The following is a 25,907-nucleotide window of genomic DNA, read 5'->3' as shown; positions in this document are numbered from 1 at the left end:
TATATATATATATATATATATACACATACATACATACATACATACATACTTACATAGTATAGTACCATATGTATGTATGTATGTATGTATATATATGATGTTAGCATGAACCGCACTGGCTTTTATTACTTATTTTACGCTGTTGAATGTTAGAAAAGTCTTGATCAGGTATGAAAACAAGTGACACATGTAAAGTTACAGAAACTAAGCAAAAGCAGAGTGTTTCTATCAGCATGAAGATATTAGAGATTTCAGCCGATAAAATTTTATATTAGTATTTTTAGCCAATAACGGATCGATATCTGATATGAATATTGGATCAGGACATGCCTAATAAGATGGTTTGAGTATCACAGACAGTTTAATAGTAAAGTCAAACCCTAACACTGACTTACATGTCTAAGTTCCAGCTTGAGTACTGGATTTTGGCATTCCTACTCCTTTCTATTGCAATAGTGCTGATAAGCTTAGATATGGTATTTTTAATATATATAAGCATACCGATCTCCACTCCATTAGATGGCGATAATGCGCATTAATGAGTCGCTTGCCAACCGCCATAAAAAAAAAATAAGAAGCTACTTCCACTTCCTGTGGCGCCCTGTTGTCAAATGTCCGCAGCGACCAAAATAAAACAAACAGGCTGTAAAGACTTTGGACAACTCGCTGTTATCAGTGCAGAGGTGAGTTTTCTTCAGAGGGATATGCTGTCATGTCATTAATAATGTTTGCATCGTCTTATTGTTAAATCATGTATTTAAACGTTTCCCGTCGACTTCCGATGTCATAGGTTACTGACAGCTGCCGCTGATTTAAACGCTCCCAAAATCGTTTATATCTTTTATAGATAGGGTTCCAATTAGGGCTGAAACAATTAAAAGGTTAATCTTGATTACTCGATTATTGAAATAATTGACACTAGTGATGGTTAATGAGGCATCTTGATGCCAAGTTGTATTTATGCTTTGTTGATGCTGTGTGACAGAATACTGACACCTGCTGGACATTTGAAGACACTACAGGCAGCTTATTGGACAGACTGAGAATTGATTTGAATCAGAATCAGAATCGGGTTTATTGCCATTGTTAGTGAAGAGGTTCACAACTAGGAAATTTTTGTGGTACAGTCGTGCAACATGAAACATATATGAAATAGTAAATAAAATTATAAAAATCTCTAAAAACACTAGGGTATAAGGCATGCAAAAAATATACTAATATATACACTTAAGATAAAAATATGGATAAATATAAAAAGTAAAATGTACAAGATAGTGCAAGATAGTGATGATCTAGTACGCTGATAGAATTTAAGTTATTGTAGGTTATAGTGTATTATTTGATATCTATATTAACATTTATTTTTTTATAACTTTTTTTGAGCTTTTTATAATACAGACAAAAAAGGCACTCAAAACACTACAAAAGATTAAAAGAAAAATAGAACCATTAAATAATATACTAAGGGGAAACTCTTATTCCAATATCCTAAAGATCAAGGGCATCCTTCATAACCCAAGTTAGTCCTGTAACATTGATGTGAAGCTTATCCATTTCTAGTTCTCAGTCTATGTGTTAGAATCTCCGTCTCATATAATGTGTTCACAGTCTGTATCTATTCCTTTGTTGTGGGGGAAACGAATTGGCCAAACTTCCTGGTTATTACCTTTTTGGCAGCCACCGACAGAATTTTAAACAAATAACAGTCATTATTAAGAACAACGTTGTCCAAAGGCCTAGATATAGAACCAAAGCGGTGTTAGGTCCTGTGTAACCTAATATTGTTACAATCCTTCTGTGTATTTTGTTCCAAAACTGGATGATTTTAGAACAGAGCCAGAAAAAATGTGCATGGTTAACATAGATGCTCCACAAATTCTCCACCACGATTGAACAGTAGATTTAAATTCGACGATAATTTTAGGTGTTATAAAAAAATCTGATTGACCATATAGTCTCTGATTAAACATCCTAAACATGTCCTCAATAGCTGCAGGGTCGCGTGTCATTTGATTTGTATCTCCATCCTTTAATTTGTAGATATTTCTAGCTGAACGTTGTTTTTTCAGTTTCTTTGCTAGTCATTTATTTCCTTGGAATCCGATTTCATGATATGATTGTCTGATAAATTTCTATTTCTTTTCAATTTTGTATGGAAATATTTAATTGATGTTGTTTCTTAATTCTTTTATCTTAGTAAACAGGTTGGGATCTTGAGTTAATTTGTGTGGTTTTCTAATTTTATTCATTTAGCTCTTTCTTTATCATAGGCTTCCACTCTGGATTTCTTAAAGGCCTCAGTTTTTGATATCAACTTTCCTCTTAGTACTGCCCCTTAAGCGCATCCCAGAGTAATACCCGACAAACCTGTCCATCATCATTCTCTTCTATATAAGTTTTTATCTCATGGGAAATTTCAGCTTTGATTAGTTTGTAGTTCAATAGGCCTACATTTAATCGCCGTGCTGTACGTTTTCTGGAAGGTAAATTAAGTTTTAATATTAGGAAAGTGGTCAGATATACTTTTTTCTTCTATTTTACATTCCTTTACTTTATATAAATCAGCTTTATTCATGAAAAGGTAATCAATTCTGGAGTAACTTTTATTGGGGGCTGAGTAGTGAGTATTTTTTTTTAATATTGGGGTTCAATTCCCTCCAGATGTCAACAAATCCAAATTCTTCAAGTGCTAATTTAAATTTTTCTGTGGATGAAATTTACTGGTTTTTATAGTTCGTTGAATCAAGCTTCGTGCTTAATACAATATTGAAATTCCCACCCCAGATCAGTATTGCCTCTGTTTCTGTAATTATTTAACTCAGAAGATTAGTAAGGAATTGTATGTTGGCGTTTGGGGGATTTGTAGACCTTGACTAGTTTTACCTTTACATTCTGAAGAGTCCCCTTCACTGTCACTAATCGGCCCTAAGACTGGACCCCACATTGACAGTCAGACAGCAGAAATCACGGGCGCCATCTTTTGGAGGTCGACCTGCTAACTGCTGCTATTAGGCTACTCTTAATCCCACTAACAATATTTAAATGCACTGCATCATTTGTTTATTTTTAGCAATAAAACAAACAAAACAAAACTGGGAAAATTAGTTCAGTATTTAGCGTTTTAAATTGATTAAAATCGATTCTGTTCCTGCTCAACACATTACACTGAGCGCACCTGTTGACCGTCCAGATATGGTGCCGCCAAATCACGTCAGCAGCCATAGGCCAAAGCGGTTGATGCAGGGTCTGCTCCTATATGTATATGTGCAACCAAGGGCAGGAGTGCCTCGGCCAAAGTGATGCAGCCAATAAAGACGCCATCTTGGTACACGTAACCCCTTTCCATAACACAGCAGTCACAACAAAGGAGGCAGTTTTAATTTGTTCTAAAGCAGTTTGGTTCCCTGATAAAAAGTTGTGGATTTTTTTTATGCAAAAAGCGAATAGAAAGAAAAGATTCTGTTATTTTTAACTTTCTCTGTTCTTTAGTTTTACTCGTATTAGCTTAAGCATATCATGCACTAAACATATGTACATTCAGGGCAGTTGGGACAGCCCACTGATCAACTGTATTTCATCATTTTACTATGTAATTTAATTTTTGTTACTATGTAATTTAATAAGTTATGTGTATTAACTATGATGTGGTCTTTGATTTTACTCTGGAAAGGGGCATTCTGCTCTTGTGTCTACAGACTACAGCCATGCTGACTTGTGAGATATGTGGTATGGAGATACTGTTGGAGGAGGACATGAAGACGCATCTCCTTCTTTTCCACCTGGAAAATGACCATCATTGTCCCCTCTGTGGTCTGTCTGGAGTTAGTTATGATGAGCTCTGTTTCCACATCACGTCTGCACATCCTGAAGATCATCAAGGCCAAAGTCCAAAGTCTCCTAATGGTTCAAATGCAAGAAAAAATGAAAGCAAAGAGTCCAAAACCAATCGGTCACTAAGATTTGACAGCAGTGCCCTCGCTGATAAGAGAGACTTGGGGTCATCTGGACAAAGTGGAACAGAAAATCTACATTTATCACCTGGAGAGAGTGATGAGTGCACTAAAGACTTAAGAAAGCAGGTTTCTGAAATCTCAGACCGAATTAATCCCAATGAGATAGGTGAATTTCGACAGATCCAGAATTCACCAGAAGGAGGTACCTCTAACTTTTGAGTTTTGTTTCAAATGTTATTTCCAAATTTAATTTAACAGCTCTTTATGTATTCCAGAGAAGCTGCTCCCCTGTCCCATGTGCACACTGGTCTACAGTTGTCCCTATCTCCTGCAGGAACATGTTGAGCTGCATCTTTTGGAACAGGAATCAGGTAATTGTAACTCCTCTTCACCACTTTCTTGTAATGTGTAAGAAGTACCTTAGGTTCAGTCGCTCTTCCTCACTCTGTTGGATTATTCAGACTCGGCGTCAGAGATGTGTTCACCAGCTGTGACATCAACCAGCAACCTCTCAGGTATGTCTCCCGATGCACTGTTTGTTTTATTGTTTTGGTTTATTTAACTTTACAAGCACAGAAACGTGTCCATCCTTGTTATCTTGCTTATGTTTTTCTTTTACTGACACAACACTGCTAGACATTTTATGGTTCCACTTTATTTGACATGACCATTTATCTTGAAAACCATTACTGTGTGGAAGTTGTTTTTTAAAGCAATGCAGCCAGTTTAATACAGTGCCAATTCACACAATGTCATTCAATGTACTTTATACAAACAGTTCAGTCTAGTCATAAGCCTCTTTCCCACTGAAAATAATGTGTTAATGCATGTTTTTCAAACTTGGGTCGACCCGCTAACAATCTGCATTTGGCTCCCTTCCCACTGGAATAAAAGAGTTGGGTCTAATCTCTTGCTGGGAGCTGTGCGGCCTCTGTTCCTACGCGGCTGCGTGTTTGGTGAAACTAGTGATGGTGAGATGAAATCTCATGAGGCATTGAACCATTTGGCCAAATTGCTTTAATGATCCCCACAGTTAATGAAGCTTCATGTGAACGAATCACCACTTAGTGGTGGAGTGCAGAACTACAGTTAGTAATACAATCTGTAATTTTTTTTTTTGCAATTGTTTTTCTCGCTCTGTTTTCCCATTTACAGTTTGGGGATATACGTATTTGACCCCTTGCTGATTTTGCAGGTTTGCCCACTTACAAAGAATGCAACAATCTACAATTTTAATCATATGTACATTCTAACGGTGAGAGACAGAATCCCAAAGAAAATTCCAGAAATTCACATCATATGAATTTATTAAATTGATAACCATCTGATGAGGAAAACCAAGTATTTGACCCCCTGGACAAACAGCATGTTAATATTTTGTAGAAAAGCCATTATTGACCAGCACAGATGTCAAACGGTTTTTATAGGTGGTGAAAAGGTTTGTGCACATTTCGGCAGGGATGTTGGCCCACTCCTCCCTGCAGACAGCCTCCAAATCATTCAGGTTTCAGGTTGTCGCCTGGCAACTGGAATTTTAAGCTCCGTCCAAAGATTTTCAATTGGATTCAGGTCTGGAGACTGGCTAGGCCACTCCAGAACCTTGACCCCAGGCTCACACCGACTCCGGTCTTACCGTTGCGGTGCGGTGGGTGTGGCGCCGCAGTGATTCCAAGTAATTAAAAAGACGTAAACCTCTCTCACCGGCTGCTGAGCTGTCCGGCTGCGGTTACCGAGACACTCCGGCGCTGCAGAAAATTCCGCAAGAAAGCTATCCTTGCGGCGTGCCGGAGCCCTCCGCAACAAGATCTCACAAATATCCTTATTTGGGCCGTGTTATCGCGTGAAGTTACGTGAACTCAAGTGAACTCAAGTGAACTTCTGTTAAATCTCCGGACCTGTTGCCGGAGCCGCAGAGTCGCACCGCACCGTAGTCAAAAGGGCGGTGTGAGAGGGGGTGTGCGGGAGTTGCGGTCTCCGTCGGCTCGGTAACCGCACCGGAGCCAGTGTGAGCAAGGGGTGATGTGCTGCTTTTTCAGCCACTCTTTTGTTGCTTTGGCGGTGTGCTTAGGGTCGTTGTCGAGCTGACACACCCATCCTCCACCCATCTTCAGCTCTCTCACTGAGGGAAGGAGATGGTGGTCCAGAATTCCACCATACATGGCCCGTCCATCCTCCCCTCAATACGATGGAGTTGTCCCGTCCCCTTGGCTGAAAAGCACCTCCAAAGCATGATGTTGCCACCACCATGCTTGACAGTGGGGATGGTTTTCTTTGGGTTGTACTCAGTGTTCTTTGCCCTCCAAAGACGACGAGTTGAGTTGAGGCCAAAAAGTTGTATTTTGGTCTCATCTGACCACATCACCTTCTTCCAGGCCTCTTCTGAGTCGTCCAGGTGGTGAATGGTGAACTTCATGCGGGCCTGTACATGTTTCTTCTTGAGCAGGGGGACCTTGCGTGCGCTGCAGGATTTCAATCCATGACGGCGTAGTGTGTTACCAAACGTTTCTTTTGTAACTATGGTCCCAGCTGCCTTCAGTTGATTCATCAGTTCCCCCCTTGTGGTTTTGGGATGATTCCTCACCGTTGGTATGATCAGGGACACCCCACAAGGCGATATCTTGTGTGGAGGCCCAGACCGAGGGAGGTTGGCGGTGGTGCAGTGCTTCTTCCATTTCCTGATAACTGCACCAACAGTTGATCTTTTCTCTCCAAGTTGCTTTCTGAATCTCTTGTAGCCCATCCCAGTCTTGTGCAGATCAACAATCTTGTCCCTGATGTCCGTAGAAAGCTCTTTGGTCTTGCCCATGGTGGTGATGTTGGATGTTGGTTGTTTGGGTGGTGACAGGTGTTTTATACAGGTAACGAGGTGAGACAGGTGTATTTGATGTAGATAATTGGTTGGGATTGGGGCTGTGTCTTAAAGAAAGACTAACTTGCTTGTGTATGTTTTTATATATATATATATATCATATATAGGAGCAGAATGTGCAACAGTTTTATTGATAATGATTTACGGCTGCTAAAATACTTCTAATATCTGAATAAAAAGAAGTGTATTAGAGTTTCTGTTTTAAGATATAAATGAAAGATGCTAAATTCTTCAGGAACTCCTGGCTGTGACCTAAGGTTGGTGGAAGAGCTTCAGCACCAAGAGGAGCTAAAAAGAAGGCAGGAGGAGGCACGGCTAGAGAGAGAAGAGTTTAAGAAATTGCAGGTTTGTTTTCTTACCATGCATTCTTAGACAGAAATACATTTAAGCAATTTGAAATAAATTTCATAGAAATTAATGTACTATGGTAATATTGATATTACCGTTTTTGTTAATTTTGGAATGTTCTTCATTATCTAAATATCTGTAAAGACAAAAACAGGCTTCAGGCACTGTTTGGAAAGAAAATGTACTCGTCATGGTGCATTAAGACCAGATGCGGTGGCCGCGGCCATTGTGGTGGATTCACATAGAGTTCTAATGCAAACTGTGCAGCAAATGCAGTGAATTCCACACAGTGAGGATGTTGACTGCTCTGCCCTCACCTCGTGCTACTAGATAGAGCTAAGGTTTTTTCTTACAGCAGCACAGTATGTAAAGAGTGGAACAGTGATCGCTGAAGTTTTCTGTGAAACTGCGACAGCAGCATCCAATCAGGGACTGGTCATAGTCGAAGATTTTTCACTTTAAATGGAATACAGAAAAAAAACATTGTTAACAAAGGTAGAAATAAGGAAAGTTCTCAAGGGTTTTTTTTTTTAAAAAGTAGCCATTTTATTTTAGTCCTAGAAGGACTTTTAATCATCCTCAATTACCTCCTGCACAGTCTGTTGCTTTTTTTTTTTTTTACGAATTACCATTTTAAATGCACAAACCTGCACTAATGAAGCAATAACCATTCAGTCTATTTGAAAAAAATCATCCCAACAAGTTGAATCCTGTTAAAATCAAGGGAGAAGAAGAGAAGGTGGTCGAGGAGTATAAATATCTTGGTTTTCACCTGGACAACAAAGTCGACAGGAGAAGCAACTCTGAATCTGTCTACAAGAAGGAACATAACGGATTGTACTTCCTAAGGAAGCGTAGGTCGTTTGCAGCAAGATGCTACAGATCTTCTATCAGTGTGTTGTGCAGAGTGTGATCTCTTCCTCCGTTAACTGTTAGGATGACAGCATCAGAGCGAATGTGTCTTCAGTAAAAACCCGTGACAGCTTTCATTGTTTTTTTCACGGTATTCTCATCAAGGAATTATAAATTATTTTGGCCTATATTAGTTTTTCCTTATGTTGGATTATTTCTTTATTTAGTTGGAGCAGACTTTGATGCGCTGAACAATTAGCCATTGTGCTGAATGTATATTTTTAAATCCATTTATGGAAAGACGCTGACGTGTAAACATGTTCTTCCATCCGTTATAAAACATATTCACTTGTGAGTTTGGGATTTTAAGAATAGAATTGTAATATGATCATAAAAGTTGAGCTTTTACAGTGTGTCTTTTACTCTCTCACATTCAGCTCCTCTTTTTTCATATTTTTAAAAAAGAAAATATCTCTGGTGTCACAGATCTATGGCGCATTATGTTAAGAATACTTATCATGATATCATAAGCAATTTACTAGTAAATAGTGATGATTTGCACACATCAAACTTGACATGATACCAAAGGTTATTGTTTCCAAGCGGCTCAGTTTGGCATAGGCTAATAATATAAGATTACTAAACTCACACAGGTTAAGCTGTCCAATTTGCAGCAATTTAATGTATTTTTCAGAGGCAGTATGGTTTGGATGGCAGAGGAGGTTACCGTCGACAGATGGAGAGGTCCATGGAGAGAGCCGTTGCAAGCGGCCATCTTGCACCAGCTGAGTTTCATCTGAAGAGAGCCGAGATGATGGAGCGTCTGGCATCAGGGATTGATGATGGCTCCAGCAGAACTCAGGGTATATTTCTGTTTGGAGACACACACTCACAATTCACTTCATTGAGAAAACCTTGAAGTACTTTACGTTACACGGTTACCCTGAGTTTCCTTTACTCCAGTTATCCTCTCAAAACTTTTAAAGCGTTTACAAATAATAACTCAGAATTCATGAAAATTACACTGGTAAAATGTTTACAATATAGACATATTAGACAGAATTGGAAAGCTTCGATTCTACACAATTCAGTTCGTTTTATGGACAAAGCGAGCACAAAAGCACAATTAAATAAAGTGATTAAAAATCAGTGCCTCTGCGATTTGAAAATGCAATGAATTGCCCAGGCCTAGTGCCAATGCATTTCTAAAGATCCATACCTTTAATGAGCTTTTGTTATGAATCCTCAACTGGAAATCGGATGAACTCCAATATCATCATGGAGGAGTGGAAGAGCATTCCTTGGGCAACCTGTGGACTTTATCCACTGTCCTGCATGCTTTAGCTGAGTCTCTGCTTTAGCAAGACTGACTTTGATGATTGCATTACCTTCTCAGCAACCACCACAGGCTGCAGAAAACCTGCCATTACCTATTAATTTGGGTCAGATGAACTGCTACCAGAGAAACGACTGAAACATGCAGGACAGTGGGTTCAAAGACCCCTGCCAAGAAGGGTAAAGACATCGCAGGAAAATAATGTTGGCTAATTAAAATTTCCACAATTTAGACATTTATACTACGTTCACACTAAAAGCAATTTCAGCAGCAGAAAAGTTTCTGCTGCTTCATTTGTGATGCTTCTACACATTAAGGTCAGATCCGATCAAGCTTTCATGTTGTAGACGCCAAATTCTGACCCTACCATCCGAATGTCGCAGCAGAAATCGAGACTGATCAGACCAGGCAACGTTTTTCCAATCTTCTATTGTCCAATTTCGATGAGCTTGTGCAAATTGTAGCCTCAGTTTCCTGTTCTTAGCTGACAGGAGTGGCACCCGGTGTGGTCTTCTGCTGCTGTAGCCCATCTGCCTCAAAGTTTGACGTACTGTGCGTTCAGAGATGCTCTTCTGCCCACCTTGGTTGTAACGGGTGGTTATTTGAGTCACTGTTGCCCTTCTATCAGCTCCAACCAGTCTGGCCATTCTCCTCTGACCTCTGGCATCAACAAGGCATTTCCGCCCACAGAACTGCCGCTCACTGGATGTTTTTTCTTTTTCGGACCATTCTCTGTAAACCCTAGAGATGGTTGTGCGTGAAAATCCCAGTAGATCAGCAGTTTCTGAAATACTCAGACCAGCCCTTCTGGCACCAACAATCACGCCACGTTCAAAGTCACTCAAATCACCTTTCTTCCCCATACTGATGCTCGGTTTGAACTGCAGGAGATTGTCTTGACCATTTCTACATGCCTAAATGCACTGAGTTGCTGCCATGTGATTGGCTGCTTAGAAATTAAGTGTTAACGGGCAGTTGGACAGGTGTACCTAATAAAGTGGCCGGTGAGTGTATACTTCCTTATTCAATAGCAACTGGTTTCAGAACAGAAATTTGTCTAAACATGAATGGCTTCATCATTCCTTTACAGAAGAAGCCTCAGAAGCCCTGTCGTTTGTGTCAGGAAACTCTTCCTTACTCAAAAAGAACATGGCTTCAGGAGCTAAACTGGTCTTTGTAGGAATGGCTTCTTGCAGTTTCCTTGGTATTAGTGGCTTAATACCTGAACCCATTTAAAAAAAAAAGGGGCTACTAAAACAACACTCTATTTTGAGAAATAATATTTATTTTCAAGTAAACAAAATCAATCTGCATTCATAGCATGCACCAGAAACAGAATTTTTTAAACACAGTTCAGACGCGTAACGCACGTAACATTTTTTCGAACGCACATAACATCAGAATTTCCCATCAAAAGATTTCAGTGTTTCCTAAAGCCCCAAAAATAACTATGACAACTTGATGTACTAGGTATTCAAACTATAATCAAGAGAAATGCACTCATTTGCACACTTCACAGAGTTTGGAGGATTTGAAAAATTTGACATGTTGTTATTCTCTGAATGTAACGTAAGTAACGCTGAAAATGAGGCTGTAGTAAAAAAGCTGGTGAAGGGATGGATAGTGTGCTAAGTTTCCATGAAAGAATACTCATCCAGGATCACAAAAAATCTTTAAACACAATGGAAAGTCCAAGAAATAAAAAAATGATAGTCCTATTTATCACCAAAATCTGTGTCTGAACTGTAAGGTATGTAACGCGGATCGGCCCTTCAGAGGCATAGGCCAGTATCGGGTATTGCAGGCTAACAAAGAACTCAATGACTCCCCATTACTAAGGGATGGACCTGTTCTTTCGGTTTGATATGCATGTTTTCTAAGCCATAACGAGGCTTTATTATGCTACCCTATAAACCTTGGAGCTCAACGCTAAACCAGTAATTTTAAAGTGAAAAAGCTTCCTGGATAGGAAGCGAAAGGTCTTCAAACTTGGAAAGCAAGGTCCAGTGTTTGGTTGTTTTTTTTAAACTCTTTTTAACTTTTTTTTTTTTTTTTTTCAAATTCATAGACTGTAGCTATGTAAACTTAAATGACCGTTTACTCTCTCATCCCCTCCATCAGGTATTATCCAAGCATTAAAGGATTACTACCAAGCTGAATGCAGGGACTGTGTCCATGTGTGGCTGAGTGCTGACACTGACCATTATAGCTCTTCTGCTGGTGACACAGGCTGGGGCTGTGGATACAGAAACTTCCAGATGCTCCTTTCTTCCCTTCACAGAATAGAAACGTATTCTTCAGCTCTGCAAGGTGAACCACACTATAGCTTCTGTCTATCCTAAGAAAGATGCAAAAATGTCCATGCCTCTCCTGTTTTTTGAGGTGTATGATCTCAAATAGGATCTGCAGTAAACATTATTGGGATTTTATGTAAGACGTAAAAACAAAGTATTGCATATCTTGATAATCTGGTTTGTATTTCTATGAATTTGTTGTTTTTGTTGTTTTACCTTTTCTAATTCTAAATGAATTCCACAAGAAACTAGTTTTCCTCTAAATTCCTCTCATTGTTAAACCTCTTATGGCTGATGTAATCTAAGTGGGATTACAACTTTTCTGTGAAGGATTCAGAGATTTTTTGGGGGAATATTAGTAAACAAAAGGCACCATGAAGAGTATATAATCAGATAACACAGGCTAATCAATGACAAAAAGATATTAAGAGAATAGTAAGATTAAAAATACCATATTCTAAGCTTATCAGCACTATTGCAATAGAAAGGAGCAGGAATGCCAAAATCCAGTACTCAAGCTGGAACTTAGACATGTAAGTCAGTGTTAAGGTTTGACTTTACTATTAAACTGTCTGTGATACTCAAACCATCTTGTTAGGCATGTCCTGATCCAATATTCATATCAGATATCGATCCGTTATTGGCTAAAAATACTAATATAAAATTTTATCGGCCGAAATCTCTAATATCCTCATGCTGATAGAAACACTCTGCTTTTGCTTAGTTTCTGTAACTTTACATGTGTCACTTGTTTTCATACCTGATCAAGACTTTTCTAACATTCAACAGCGTAAAATAAGTAATAAAAGCCAGTGCGGTTCATGCTTACATCATATTGGGTCAATATGTATGTATGTACTATGTATGTATGTATGTATATATATATGTATATGTGTGTGTGTGTGTGTGTGTGTATGTGTATATATATGTGTATATATGTATATGTATGATGGATGGAAGGGGTAAATATCCCCACTTTTGCATTTTAGTAACATAAGACACCAATTGTATTAAAATATGAAATGTAACAAGTTATAGCATATATAACAGATAATAACCGGAGGAAGATTAGTGGGAGTGTGAAAACAAAGATCGATTCAGCAAGAAACCCAGTTAAGACAACGGCCATCCTCTACTCTATAACCTCAGCTCTGCCACATTTGCAACATAAGTTAGCCATTCATTGGCCATGCATCTAATTACCTGATAAAAAAAGAGCATAAAGTATTTAAATAAAATATACCACATTAACCAGAGATGCTGATTAGTTATGAACTAAATTAATCGTTCTGTCTTTGTGCAGGAAGTCTTACTATCTCAATTTAGTATCAGCCATTGAGGCAAATCTTTGAACAACATCTAAAATGCAGATTGTCGCTAGCTTAACTTAGCTGTAAACGTTTTGCTCTAACTGACCAGTCATAGGAAAGAAAATGCTGGTGTAGGCATCGACCCCCTAGCTGGCCCTGTGCGGGAAATCTGAAATCTGATTGGTTGTAGAAAACATTCCTCACTAATGTTAAGGTAACATCAGCCAGCACTGCTGATTTTGAAGACCCTAAGCAGATTTGATTGGTATAGCAACCCTCTAAGGCTGAAATCTGACTGGACAGAAAATATAGCTACCACATAAATGTAAGGGAAGCAGCGCAGCTAAGAGAAGTGCTACAAATTTAAGAGAACAGATTGTTTGGAATAAATTAGTACAGTTGGATAGAATAAAATGTAAGTTCAGGTTGTGAATGTATGTTAGTGTTCCTGATAGATTTAAGGGCAGCAGTGAAGGTCTTGAAGTCCCTGACGGCCCTCCACTGATTGGTATTGGCCAATTGTCGAAGCTGCAATATCGGTATCAGAAATGAAAACATGGTATTGGTAAACTCCTACGTCTTAGTGTTATTGTGGCATTGCTTCCTGTTGGCTCCTGTGTTAATTACAGGCTTTGCTTCTCGATCAGAAAAGACGGTGCCTTGTATCCCTCGGGTGCAGAGGATGATCCAGGAAGCTTGGAGGGAAGGGCTTGATCCCCAGGGGGCATCACACTTCAATCATCAGTTGGAGAGAACAGAGGCCTGGATTGGAGCCACAGAGATATACGTCCTCCTCACATCGCTCGGATTGAGGTTGGTAAGCTCCTCTGTTTTTGTTGTTTTTTAAAGTAATGTCTTGCATAGTTGGACATTCTTTTAAAATGATTTCCTATTGAGCTTTACACAGTTCCAGATTGACAGAAATGGAAAAAACTGTTCTTATAAAAATAAAACTTAGGAATAGAATAGAACTTTATTGAGCTCACAATGGAGAAATTCACTTGTGACATCACCTCTACATCGTCTATACAGTATAGCCAGATATATACAGTGGATGGTGAAAAATAAAGGAGATTGAAGTTGACTTATATATACAGTATCTTATGTACAATAGAGTGGTGGCGAGTAAAGTACGGTTTCTTTTTTTTAAATAGATAAATAGTTATTACAGCGTTCTTGCACCAGGTTATATTGCAGTGGCATTGTAAAGTCTGCTGGCAGCAGTGACGAATGACCCATGGTAGTGCTCCTTTTTACACATGGGATATATAAGTCTGTTACTAACCTTAGCGCTGCCTACAGCTCCCCCTACAGTCTCTAAGGTGGCCAGTGCAGGCTCTGAACCTAGCCTGACTGAACATTGTTGGACTGAAGGGGTCCTTCATTTGAGGGGCTCAATAATGCTGCCTGTCCTTTAGCCACAAACATTTTGAACACCTCACTGAGCACACTTGCGCCACTTCTCCTGGTAATACGGTAAAGCCCTCCGGAGCGTCCGGCACCAGGCTGCAGGTGATACAAATTAGCCAATGAGCCGTCAGTCTGGGCTGCTGCTGCTGCTGCTACTTTTAGACACAGCAGGCAAACCTTTGGCAAGCCGGGCGATGGGAAAGAAGGAGAAGATGATGAGAAAAAGAGAGCAGAGAAAGTGTGGACTGCTGGAAGAACTGCGGTGAACTGGTGAAAGAAAATTAAAATAGTGTGCTCAAAGGTGACCCTGCACATTTAGAGGATGTTTGGCTCAACCTGCTGCTGTGAAACAGCAACAAAGGTTTTCAATTGGATTTAGATCAGGACTCATTGCTGGCCATTTTAAGACGGTCCATTTTTTCCCCTTTCAACCATGCCTGCATGCTTTTGCAGGTGTGCTTTGGGTCATTATCTTGCTGACCCAGGATCTTCGCCTCAAACCAAGTTTTTTTTTAAACTGGGCAAGACATTTCGCTCTAGAATTTCTTGATAATTTCCTCATTTCATGAGGCCTGTGATATGGTCAAGGCCTTCAGTACCAGATGCCGCAAAGCAGCCCCACAGCATTATGGATCCTCCACCATGCTTGATTGTTGGTATAGTGTTCTTTTCTTTAAAGGCTTCATTGCGCTGTCTGTAAACATACTGTTGGTGTAAATTACCAAAAAGCTCCACCTTTGTTTCATTTGTCCATTAAATGTTGTCCCAGAAGGCTTGAGGTTTGTCGAGGTTCTCTTTTTCGAAGACCAGTCGTGTTTTTTTTTTGTCTTTTCTTTAGCAATGGGGTCTTCCTTGGCTTTCGCCCATAAAGCCCCACTTTGTTTAGTGTGCAGCGTATGGTACCTGCTGAAACAATCACACCAGCCTGCTCCAGGTTGGTCTTCAGGTCTTTAGAGGTTTGACGTGGTGTTTTTCCTACCATTCACTCGAACCGTCGAAGACTTCTGTCATCAATTTTTCTCTTCCCCCCACATCCAGGGAGGTTCTTGACAGTCCCATGCCTGGAAAACCTCTTAATAACATGACGTACTGTTGAAACAGGGATATCAAGGTCTTTGGAGATGGCTTTATACCCTTTCGAGTTGGAGTGCCTTTGGAGTGTCTTTGCCATTGTCACATGTGAAGATGGACTAACAGATGCCTTTTAAAGCACCAACATTATAATTTATTGGTTAATTCATGTCATATCATGTGTGGAGGCAGTTCATCACAAGTGATCTTCATTTGTGATTTGCAACAGGTGAGCCGAATTGGGTTTTGATACTGATTTGCAGCAAAAAGTGCCAATGCCATGGACATGGTGAACATGTTTTTCTTTGTTTTCCTCATAATAATTATCTTTTTTAATGTTTTTTTTTTTTTATCATCACAATCTATCTGCAGTAAAATGTTTTTTACTTGATTTATTTCCTTCAGGAGACATTCCATTATATCTTCTTAAACTTCAGGGGTGCCAATAATGGTGAGCAGGACTGTATCGATCCAGGCTCACGAATGAGCACCTTGACTTGTGGTTGAGAATGGCTTTGTCGCCTATCAAACCCGGTTTAAAAGCCTCGCAGAGCAGCCTAAAGCCCACTTTCTCTCATTAAGCCATCATCTTTCTTTATTGCAGGTGATTTGGTTCTGTTTGCATCTACAGCCCATGAGCCTGAGTGTCCACTGGGGTTGAAAGGGCCTGCTTAAATAAAATTCTTAGTCCAAATCCACAAATTTTGGCCAGAAAAATAGAAATTGCTCTCTCTGGTTTAGAGGTCAGTCTTGCCACAGCCTGAGGGGCTTAGGAATCCTGATGTCGGGTGTGCAGGTGGCTCAGTGCTTGTCGCTCCCCCTCTCTCATACCCCCTTTCCAGTCAGCCTACTGTTGAAAAAAAGAGACACTAGTGTCTTAATACTCAAAAAAGCTCAAAAAAAAAAAAAAAAAAAAGAATCCTGAAATCTTGAGCTCCAGTCATGTTATAATATCTTGTAGTAAAGAATGAGCTGAGCTAAAAATAAGGCAGTTGATTAATTTATCTGTCTACATTATAACCAGTCTGTATGGAACGTTACCTAAAGAAATGCTCAATACATGATGTTGAAACAAGCCTCCTCTGTAGAGTGATTCCAGTTCAGTTTGTTTATAAAGCAGATAGACAATCCAATCGGATCATACTGTCAGAAAAATGTTTCTCCTTATATAGAAACCTTTTACCAAACTAAGGTAAGGTTTCTCTACATTTAGAGAAAGCTCATGCTACATTCACACCGAATGCGCGATTCTCAAGCAGCAGATACTTGAGTTGGAAAAATGTAACAATTGCTGCTTGATGCGCCACTTTAACCAATCATAAGAAAAAAGCTGATCTGGGAGATGGCTGGGAGAGAGACAGTGCTGCTGATTCAGAACACTATCATCACTTCCCTGAAACAGATTATTCAAGCCTAAATTTACCTAAAATGTCGAAACCTGCCGGCAAAATATGTTTGCTTTTATTATCCGGGCCTGAGGCAGCTTCTGCTGGAATCCCGGTGAGGGTGCACCGCTGGTATGTGGGGGTCTGGGCAGCTCTGAGGGCAAATTAATGTTTTAAGGCAGGATCATAATATTGATGAACTGACTACACAGACAGGTGGACTTTCTCACTTAAAAATATATTAAAACTATTTTTTACCCACTGATCACAATACCACTCTCTGCCATTGCATACAGGAGCGCAACAATCATCAGAAACATGTGAACACCCTTTACTGGGGGCGCTTCAGGAGCATCTTCTTGATACACGTCTGACCTTAATGTGTACAAGCATCAAAAATGAAGCAGCAGATGCTTTTTTCCTTCTCAAAGCGCGTTGGGTGTTAACGTAGCATCAGAATATAGAAAGATCAACTTCTAAACTTAAAGAAGAAACTTGAAAAGAGTCGGCTGAGGTGGTTCAATATTGGTTCAGAAAAACTGTTGGTCAAGCCAGAAGTCAATGGAGGAAAGAAAGGATGATGGGATGAGTTTTCAAAGGGGAAAGTTACAACTTTTTTCTTTTTTCCTCAGCTGCAGCATTTCATTTTTAAACAGTAAAGTTTGGTTAAATCTAAGCATTGTTGGTTTTTCTGCAGGGGACGCATAATAGACTTCCACCAGCCAACCGGCAGCAGGAATACCCATCCTCAGTTGTTTGACTGGGTAAAGAAATACTTCTGTTCATCCAGTGTAAGCAACAGACTGTCCCCCCGACTCATCCTGACCAGCCTACCACCACTTTATCTGCAACACCAAGGTACAGGATGTATGGCAGTATAGGAGTGACTGATGACCTGATTGAGCCTTTCCTTAGTCCAAGTTATCTGTTAAATCTGTTATTTCCTGGTGCCTGTTGCAGGCATGTTTTTTTTAAACACTTCAACCTTCCAGTTATAGATTTATCTATAAAACAAAGACTATTCTGGTCATTAATGACGGTTGATTTGGCTCAGCTGGGTTTTTATTGTACCCACCGATTGCTTTAATTGTAAACTTTGTCATAAAGCATCAACCTAGAAATGTGCGCTGGTTTCATTCTATGTAGAAGCCGATATCTGAGGCACAAGCTTCCATGTAAAAGATCCTCTAATACCCCTTTCCCACTGGCCCGACAGCCTGTTTAAAACTGGCAACAATCTACTTTTTGTGGCAGTGTGAACAGCTCACTGACGCGTTTCTACCCGGATCAACCGACCTGTTTAAAATCTCCTTATCTCTGATCGGTATGCTGTGGCATCGACAGAGCCGGGTTGACCCGCTTAATTACGTGACACCATTGAACACAAGATACAGACGTCAACGCATTGGTTTCTGATCTATCAAGCCGAAACAACTCACTACACCCTGCCTTCCTTATATGTAAATGGTTAATGGCCTGTACATGTATAGAGATTTTTCAAGTCAGATGACTTCACCAAAGCGTTTTACACAACATTCTGTCATCCACCCATTCCCGCACACACTCACACATAGGTGGTGGAAAACTACATTGTCGCCACAGCTGACCTGGGGCCCACTGACAGGAGCAAGGCTGCCATACACTGGCGCCACCAGGCCCTCGGACCACCATCAGTACACAACGAACCGTCAACCCTTCAATTTCAGGGCAAACTCCTATGTCCGATGCCACTGTTGCCCTTATGTTGCTCTCCATTGTTTACTTTCCTGATTTCCCTCACACTGGCAGTACCGTCCATAGACATTTTGGGGTTAGGTACTCAAGTAGGAAAAAAAGGGCAAGTTCTGTAGGGCATAGCACCACACGCTGTCCTAACAGTGTTTTTTATGGGCAATTTTTAACCTTGATGTAGCAGTTGTTGGTGTTGCGAGTAATGAGTCACATAACGTCTTTCTACAGCAATGATTAACGATCATATGGAGCCATTTAAGCCGCAACATCAACTGTTAACATAATTTAATGCAGGGTTGAGTGTTTTTCTGGAAGAAACCAGTTTATGCTGGACAAGTGGAAGAAACTGAAAGAAAGTCCTGGTAATACATCATATTTTGAAGAACTGGGATAGTTCCATTGAAAAGTCAGCTCACTATATCCACCAGATTGTAAACACCACCTCACTGGACAAAAAGGGCACAAAAGCGCATGTACAAAAGCGTGGAGGATGAGGAGAGCCCGCCTGCCCCCATCCATCCTCACGACCTTCTACAGAAGCACCATAGAGAGCGTTCTGAGCAGCTGTCTCACTGTGTGGTGTGGATGCTGCAGCCTTTTTGGGCCGATTCTCCAGTCGTGCGAGAATTTTTCAAACGGGCCGAGTCTCAGCCTCCTCATGCTTCCTGCATCATATAATATACAGGGGTATACTACAAGATAATGAGGGGCAATCAGCCTCTCTCAACCACCTCCCGACCAGCAATCGTAAGGACGGGAGAAAATCACACGTTTGAAATTCAGTCGGCCGTCGTAAGGTGTTCATGGGCAAATCCTGCTTTTGAAGCAGAGATACAAGCCGGTTTACCAGAACCTCGAGAACTGCGCATTAGAGAACAAGGGAGTCCTTCTTCCTCCAGATTGACAAATCCGACCTGCGCATCTCACGGCGTTGAGTCCGACGTGTGGTTTTCGATCATAACATACCAGTCTTAAATTAATGAAAATTGTTTTAAATGGTTATTGAGTCAGATATGTGGCGGGTAATGTTTGGTTTATTGAAAAGTTTCACCTGTCTCTGTCCAAGTGGGTTTAGCTGACATTTAAGATTCCAATATCTCTGCAGTGTGTGAACTACTAATCTAATATCTGCGATGATGGTACTGCTGCTGAAACTATTCAGAAATTAAATTGGCACTCAGAACAGTATTGAGAAGTTCAGCATCCATTCTTTTCCTGCTTTGTGTGTCACCTGTCACGGTTGCTATGTGACAGATCTTAGACTGAGTGAGGGGTGATGACAGCCAGAGAAGACCCAACCTGTTTGAATCAATTAATGAACTCTTGTGGGCTCCTAATTTTCAAGGCTTTTGTAGAACCCAATCCAAGTAGACAGGGTCCTTGGAGGATGCAGGGGCTGTATTAGAAAACAGCCCTTCTTTCAATAGGATGCAGTCGTACTGTCCCCTCTGCAAAAGAGCGTCTCCAAAGACTGTTTCCATCTCCATACTTCAGTTGAGATGGTGTTCTTCAGGTTGTACTCATCTTTTTATTTTTCTTCCTTCATAGCATGTTTAACATACCAGTAGCAGTTGAGATCCTAAAAACTGAAATATTTCATCTACAGCCCCACATCCCATAAGGGTTAACGAGGAGGTGCTCTGAGTGCAGAGTAGGAACAAAGAGGAGGAATAGGAGATGGAAGATCAAACTGTTTTTCCTATTGATTATGATAAGCAACATAAGACCAGAAAAAAGTTGGATAAAGTCCAAACTCTAGCAAGGATTCAGCCATAATATCATAAATGCTGTTTTAGGAGATTTTACTGAGAGATTGCTGTAGTTTTATATAACTGATTCCAATTTTTTATGTTTGCACACTTGTACAAATTAAGCACACTTTACTGGAGCATCAAAGATGTGTACAAGCATTAAAAATAAAGCGGCAGCTTTTTTGCTGCTTTCAGCGCTTGCGGTCTTAATGTACCACAAGGCACTGGATGAATGAGCTTGTACCTTACTGCACACCCTAAAACAGTGGTGCTCGAGTCCAGTCCTCTAGAGCTACCATCCTGTAACCTTTAGATGCATCTCTTCTCTAACACACCTGAATCTAAGAGCTCAGTCCCCCTTATTTGGTTAAGCAGAGGTTTGTTAATGAGCCACTCATTTTGTTCAGGTGTGTTTAAAAATGGGCAGGGTATCAAATATGGCAGGGTAGTAGCTCTTGAGGACTGGACTTGAGCACCCCTGCCCTTAAAGATACAATATAATGTGAGAGGAAAGCTATGGAGGACCAACTCTGCCATATTTAAAAATAAATACAGAAATAAATGAAAGACAGAACTTTTAACATAATACTCTGAGCTCTGTGAGTTAAGAGGATGGGCTGCCAACCAATGGGCAGAAAACACACCCCTCCTCATTTGCATAATGAGGCAGAAATGCAGACAGAAATATAAAAACGACAGGCAGAAATACATAGCATTGAAGAAATAAATAGGTTAAAAAAAAATACAAAAGAAGAATGAAACAGACATGCACATAAATAAATACTTAAAAAAAATAAGTAATAAATAAATAAAGTTGAAGATTATAATGGACAATAAATAGATAAGGTACAAAGGGGAATAAATAAAGACGCTAATTAAAAGAGATGTTTACATTTATGTCTCACTGCATAATTTAATTTCTACCTACATTTATGTGCAATTAATTGTATGCTTATTTTATTTATTGAGCATGTATTTATTTCTGTATTTATTTTTAAATTCGTCCAGAATTGGTCCTCCATAGGAAGCAATCTTTGAAAAAAATGCAATTGTGGGGCCCCTTCACAGGTATTCTGCCCTCCCTGAGCTTGTCTATCTATGTTGGAGGGAGCCTTTCTGGACCAGCTTCAAATTAGCCCTTTGCAGGTTCTTCTTCCACATTGATTTACTTGCTATGCATTGTGTGTTGTATTATTATGAATGTGCTCAGATGGATGTGTTGTATGGTTCTTGACATCCTTTCATTGCTTTACACAAGAGAGGAGGGTTGAATGAGAAAAGTTTGTGTAATGTTTTGTTTTTTCTTTTGATGTTTAAAAAAATAAAAAATCATCTTCTTTTTGTGGTGTGTCTGTAAGACTATATATAAGTAAGTTTGTTTTTTTAAAATACAACTTCCACTATAACTGTAAATACTTGCTATACACCATAAATATGTTATAAACGCTTCTGTTAATAAAACAAATCTTAAAAAAAAAAAAAAAGAAGTTGATTGTTTCAATGTTTTAACAGCAAGTAGGTCATTTATTATTCTTTGTTTTAAAATGTCTCAGACATATGGAAGAAGATTAGGGCCACTGGAATAAAAAAAAAAAAAAAAGTTAACTGATTTTTACATTTTTTTTTTCAGTTTAGTATGGGAAAAAAGTCAGAATTCTGAGAAAAAAGTCAGAATTCTGAGGAATATACTAAACTGAAATAAAATGTAAAAATCAGTTAACTTTTTTTTTTTTTTAACAGTAGCCCTAATCCTCTACACATACAGCAGGAAAAGGACTTGGTTTTTACAAATGTGGTTGGTGCGTAAGTCAGAAAGTTGGTTGAGCATTAGGTTGATAAAAGAAGTCTTTGGGATTTTATCACCGGGCATCACCTTATTTAAGAGACCGCAGCAGAAGGCAAAATATACTGTGTGTAAATGTTCTTAATGGGTTTATTCATTACAAATTGATTAAAAACAAGAGTCTCTGTGGTGTACTGGATACTTACTTGGTTTACACTGTGGTTAACCATGGTGGTATACAAGCATGTACCAGTTTTTAATCCTAATGTGCTCCCCTCATATCCACCTTTAGGTCACAGCCGAACAGTAGTTGGTTTGGAGCAGAGGAAGAATGGAAATCTGTGCCTCCTGCTTTTGGATCCTGCCTCTTCAGCCTCTGACACCAGAAAGCTGCTGAATAGAGACACATGTTGCACGGCCATTCAGTTCATCAGAAAGTTTCCCAGAAGCCTAAAGCACAAACAGTACCAGCTTGTAGCAGTGGAAGGTGTGCTGTCATCTGAGGAGAAAGAGGTGAGATTTTTTCAAATCTGCTTTAATAGCAGATTTAATATCAGCAGATAAACCCAAAACCAGTGTCTCAAAAGAAGAAATATCCATTTTTAGTTTGACAGACTTGTTGATAGTTCCTGTGGTGGATTGGTATGAGTAATCAGGAAGTTGACATGCTTTGAATATGTTCTCTGAAATCTTTTTTTTTTTCACAGATGAGAATCCTCAGCTCCAGGAACTTATGTGCGGAAAGGATCCCCTGAACACAAATTGGTCTTTCCTGTTTTGAATGCTCCTGTTGCTGGATGCATTTTTGTACATTAATGATGTGCTGTGAAAGTTATTTCCAATTTTAAATTTACCATTAAATAAACAATTTTATTTTTTGTTAATTTTGCTTCAAAATTTTTTAATGCAATATGTGAGGTTTGGATTTAATCAACCACCATTGAGCCTCCCCTGTTTCAGACAGCAGCAGTCGGCCCCAAAGTGATTTATTTGTTAAGTGGAATAAATCAAATGGATTCCCTCTGCACTGCTGTTCTGTGATACAGAGGAGATAAAGGGATCAAATTAATTTCAATGTATTACTGCATCATCTAGAAATGATATTTGGGGAAGATCTGTTAAATTAAGTTTGAAGGTTATTTAAAAAGTGATCAGATAGAACAGGGGTTTAAGAAAATACTGTTATTTCTTCACATTAACTGCCATATGTCGGCACGATGTCCAAAGTATTAAGATAAGGATGTGTGGGACTATGCACATCTTGAACAAAGCCAATTCTGTCTAAGATAGCATTAAAGGCTTAATTTAAGCTATCATCTTTTAATTCAGTTTCAAATCAGTTTATTTCCATAGCACCAAATTACAACGCATGTCATCTAAAGGCATTTAATAGAGACAATTCAACCAGATCACACAGTCTTATTGATTCAAAGTTTTCCATCTAAGAAAAACCAGCTGATTGCATGGACTCATTGACTCAAAGGCAATCCCTTACACCAAGCATGCATGTAGCGACAAAGCAGAGGAACAGGCAGAAACCTCCAGTAGAACCAGGCTCAGTGTGAGCAGCCAGTCTCCTTTAACCCCAGTTAAAGGAGACTGAGGCAGACATACAAAAAGAAGCAGAGATGCAAAAGGCAACTGTTAACCAGCTCTGCAGGCGACCACTTCCAGAAAACACACAACCAGGCAGACGAGCTCCGAGCCAGCCCCCATGTCAGAGGATGAAGAGAGCACATCCAGTTAGTCACAGTCAGGGAAACGGGACTACGATGAAAAACAGGCCAAATGCCGACATCTATAAAGAAAGGTGTTGATGGCAGCAGCACAACTGATTTTTCTCTCCAGGATGATGTCATAACCAAACAGGAACAGACCAGATGAAGCTATTATGAGAAAAAGCAGAGAGAATAATATCAGAGATTGAACTAAGAAATTCTGCAGAATGGTGAAAAGGGGTCCCCATGTCCTCCCGCACTCTAGCAACATATCTATAGAGAAAACTCAGGATAACCTGAGTAACTATAACTTTATTAAAAGGGAAAGTTTTAGTGTAATAGCTGTACGTAGAATCTTCTGTAGCAGTCTGTCTTACCTTCGACGGAAAACTTCGTTGTCTGATGAAGAAAATGCACTCGGTTCTCCATAATGTTCTTCATTATATAAAGAATTATTTATGCAAAAAAAAAAGACAGAGGTTCCTATGTGGCCTTTTTTTTTTTTTTTTTTACATAATTTGTTCTGATGCCACTTTACCCTGGCATCAGATGATTGACTGTTCCCACGTTTGGTGCACCCAACAACTGCAGGGTCATCTGAGTATTTTTGTAGATGACAGGACTCAGTTGTGTACTCTCAGTCAAAGGTGTACAGTCTAAACAGGAATATGGAGAGTACCGTCCCCTGTGCTAACTATTTGATCAGACAAGTTACCATTTAGTGTCACAAAGGCTCTTGCCTAAGGATCAACACTGGCAGCTCGTCCCCCTCAGCAGGGATTTGCAACAGGATCTACTGTCTGCAAGTCAGGTGACTCACCACTTGAACTAGCCAGCCGCTGCCAGGTAGTGTTTGAGCCAGGTGATTGTTGAGGCCTCCATCTGAAGGCCTGGTTATACTCCTGCAGCAGTGTGTCACGGTGAGCTTGAAGCAGACATTTTCGATTTATGCCCAGTATTGAAGCACGGTCTGTGCTATACGCACTGGGTCTAGATACAGCCAAGCAGTGAGTAAATTGGGGTGAGTTTGTCCGACAACGGAGGGACATGATGGCGAAAAAAAGCGGGTATCCAGGTGGAAAAGGTCCCAGCATTCTCGCATACCTCGCTCTTCAAGCTGGTCCAACTTCACGAGTTTTTTTCCCGCAACTTCAGTCATAAAACCAAAACAAGCCGGCCTCCGGTCTGCGGCACTGTCTTATTTCAGCTACAATTTGGGAGAGGTGCAGCGGAGGGGGCAGGGACGTCTTTTTGTTCATTGCTACATCTACGCAGACAACCTAGTTTTGAAGTATAAATCAACCTCAAGTCCTCTGGAGTTTCTGATAAAAGTAAATCTTGTAGATATCCTCACAGTGCAATCTCCTTGTCTGAATGACAGTAGGTTTGTTCAAGATGATGCATAATGGCATCTTCAACTCTAACTCAATAGAAACTGAAAACATATCCATGTCCAAAATGTCTTTCATATAGAGGTTCCAAAACTTCTAATGTGTGTAGGTAGGAAGTACATTAACTCCTGTAGTGCACTGTGGTTTAACCAGGCATCTAATTTACCAATTAATACAAGTGCTTGATTCTCTACTGGCATATCCCCTACTGGTATCAGAGTCAATTTCAAATGGCAGCCACATCCAGAAAGCAAAATAAAACAAATTAAATAGATGGGAGAATAATTATGTTGTGATTCTATAGTTAAATTCTATTCCCAGCCCGCTGGGAATTTATGTTTCTGATACTTTAAGATGTTTATTGCCCTCCCCTGTAGGGGTGGTAAATATCTTATTTAATCAGATATTATTTCAGCTGTTATATAGTGTTTATGACACACAGTCCTACTAACTGTGTGTTAGAACAATAAATGAAAGAGTGATTCGAGCACTAATCATGGTCAAACAGTTATTTCTGCACATACATGGAATAAATTCACCACAACTTCTGTTCAAAATATAAGATTTTATTAACAAAAATCATTCAGCTCCAAGTCAAACATATTTCAGTTTAACACTCTCAACTAAGACTAGTAAAACTCAACTAAACTAAACTAACTACTATGTACAAAGAGGAAGGGGAAAACGGTTGAAAAACATATTACA

The 25,907-nt window shown here is 39.7% G+C and overlaps 1 protein-coding gene across 1 annotated transcript; it reads left to right on the top strand.

Annotated features, from left to right (window-relative positions):
- Positions 1–564: 564 nt before the first annotated feature.
- Positions 565–22,977, top strand: LOC119792155 (zinc finger containing ubiquitin peptidase 1). The gene is made up of 11 exons (XM_038298651.1): positions 565–683; positions 3,671–4,155; positions 4,229–4,324; positions 4,415–4,468; positions 7,058–7,167; positions 8,717–8,885; positions 11,480–11,668; positions 13,610–13,775; positions 17,526–17,686; positions 22,386–22,606; positions 22,801–22,977. The coding sequence occupies exons 2-11, from the start codon at positions 3,705–3,707 to the stop codon at positions 22,846–22,848; spliced, it is 1,665 nt and encodes a 554-aa protein (XP_038154579.1). The 5' UTR covers positions 565–683; positions 3,671–3,704; the 3' UTR covers positions 22,849–22,977.
- The last annotated feature ends 2,930 nt before the right edge of the window (positions 22,978–25,907 follow it).

This window comes from Cyprinodon tularosa, unplaced genomic scaffold, assembly GCF_016077235.1.
Source record: "Cyprinodon tularosa strain WSP-4 unplaced genomic scaffold, ASM1607723v1 ctg411, whole genome shotgun sequence".
NCBI classification, from domain to species: Eukaryota; Metazoa; Chordata; class Actinopteri; order Cyprinodontiformes; family Cyprinodontidae; genus Cyprinodon; species Cyprinodon tularosa.
Note: the sequence above shows the minus strand (reverse complement) of the source record. Positions and strands in the feature narration are given on the sequence as shown.

What these genes read in the sequence shown, in the direction of transcription:
- LOC119792155 (XM_038298651.1), top strand. Translation starts at nt 3,705, where the DNA reads ATGCTGACTTGTGAGATATGTGGTATGGAGATACTGTTGGAGGAGGAC. An exon ending in TCTTTTGGAACAGGAATCAG is followed by an intron (nt 4,325 to 4,414) that starts GTAATTGTAACT and finishes TGGATTATTCAG; the next exon opens with ACTCGGCGTCAGAGATGTGT. An exon ending in CTCACATCGCTCGGATTGAG is followed by an intron (nt 13,776 to 17,525) that starts GTTGGTAAGCTC and finishes GTTTTTCTGCAG; the next exon opens with GGGACGCATAATAGACTTCC.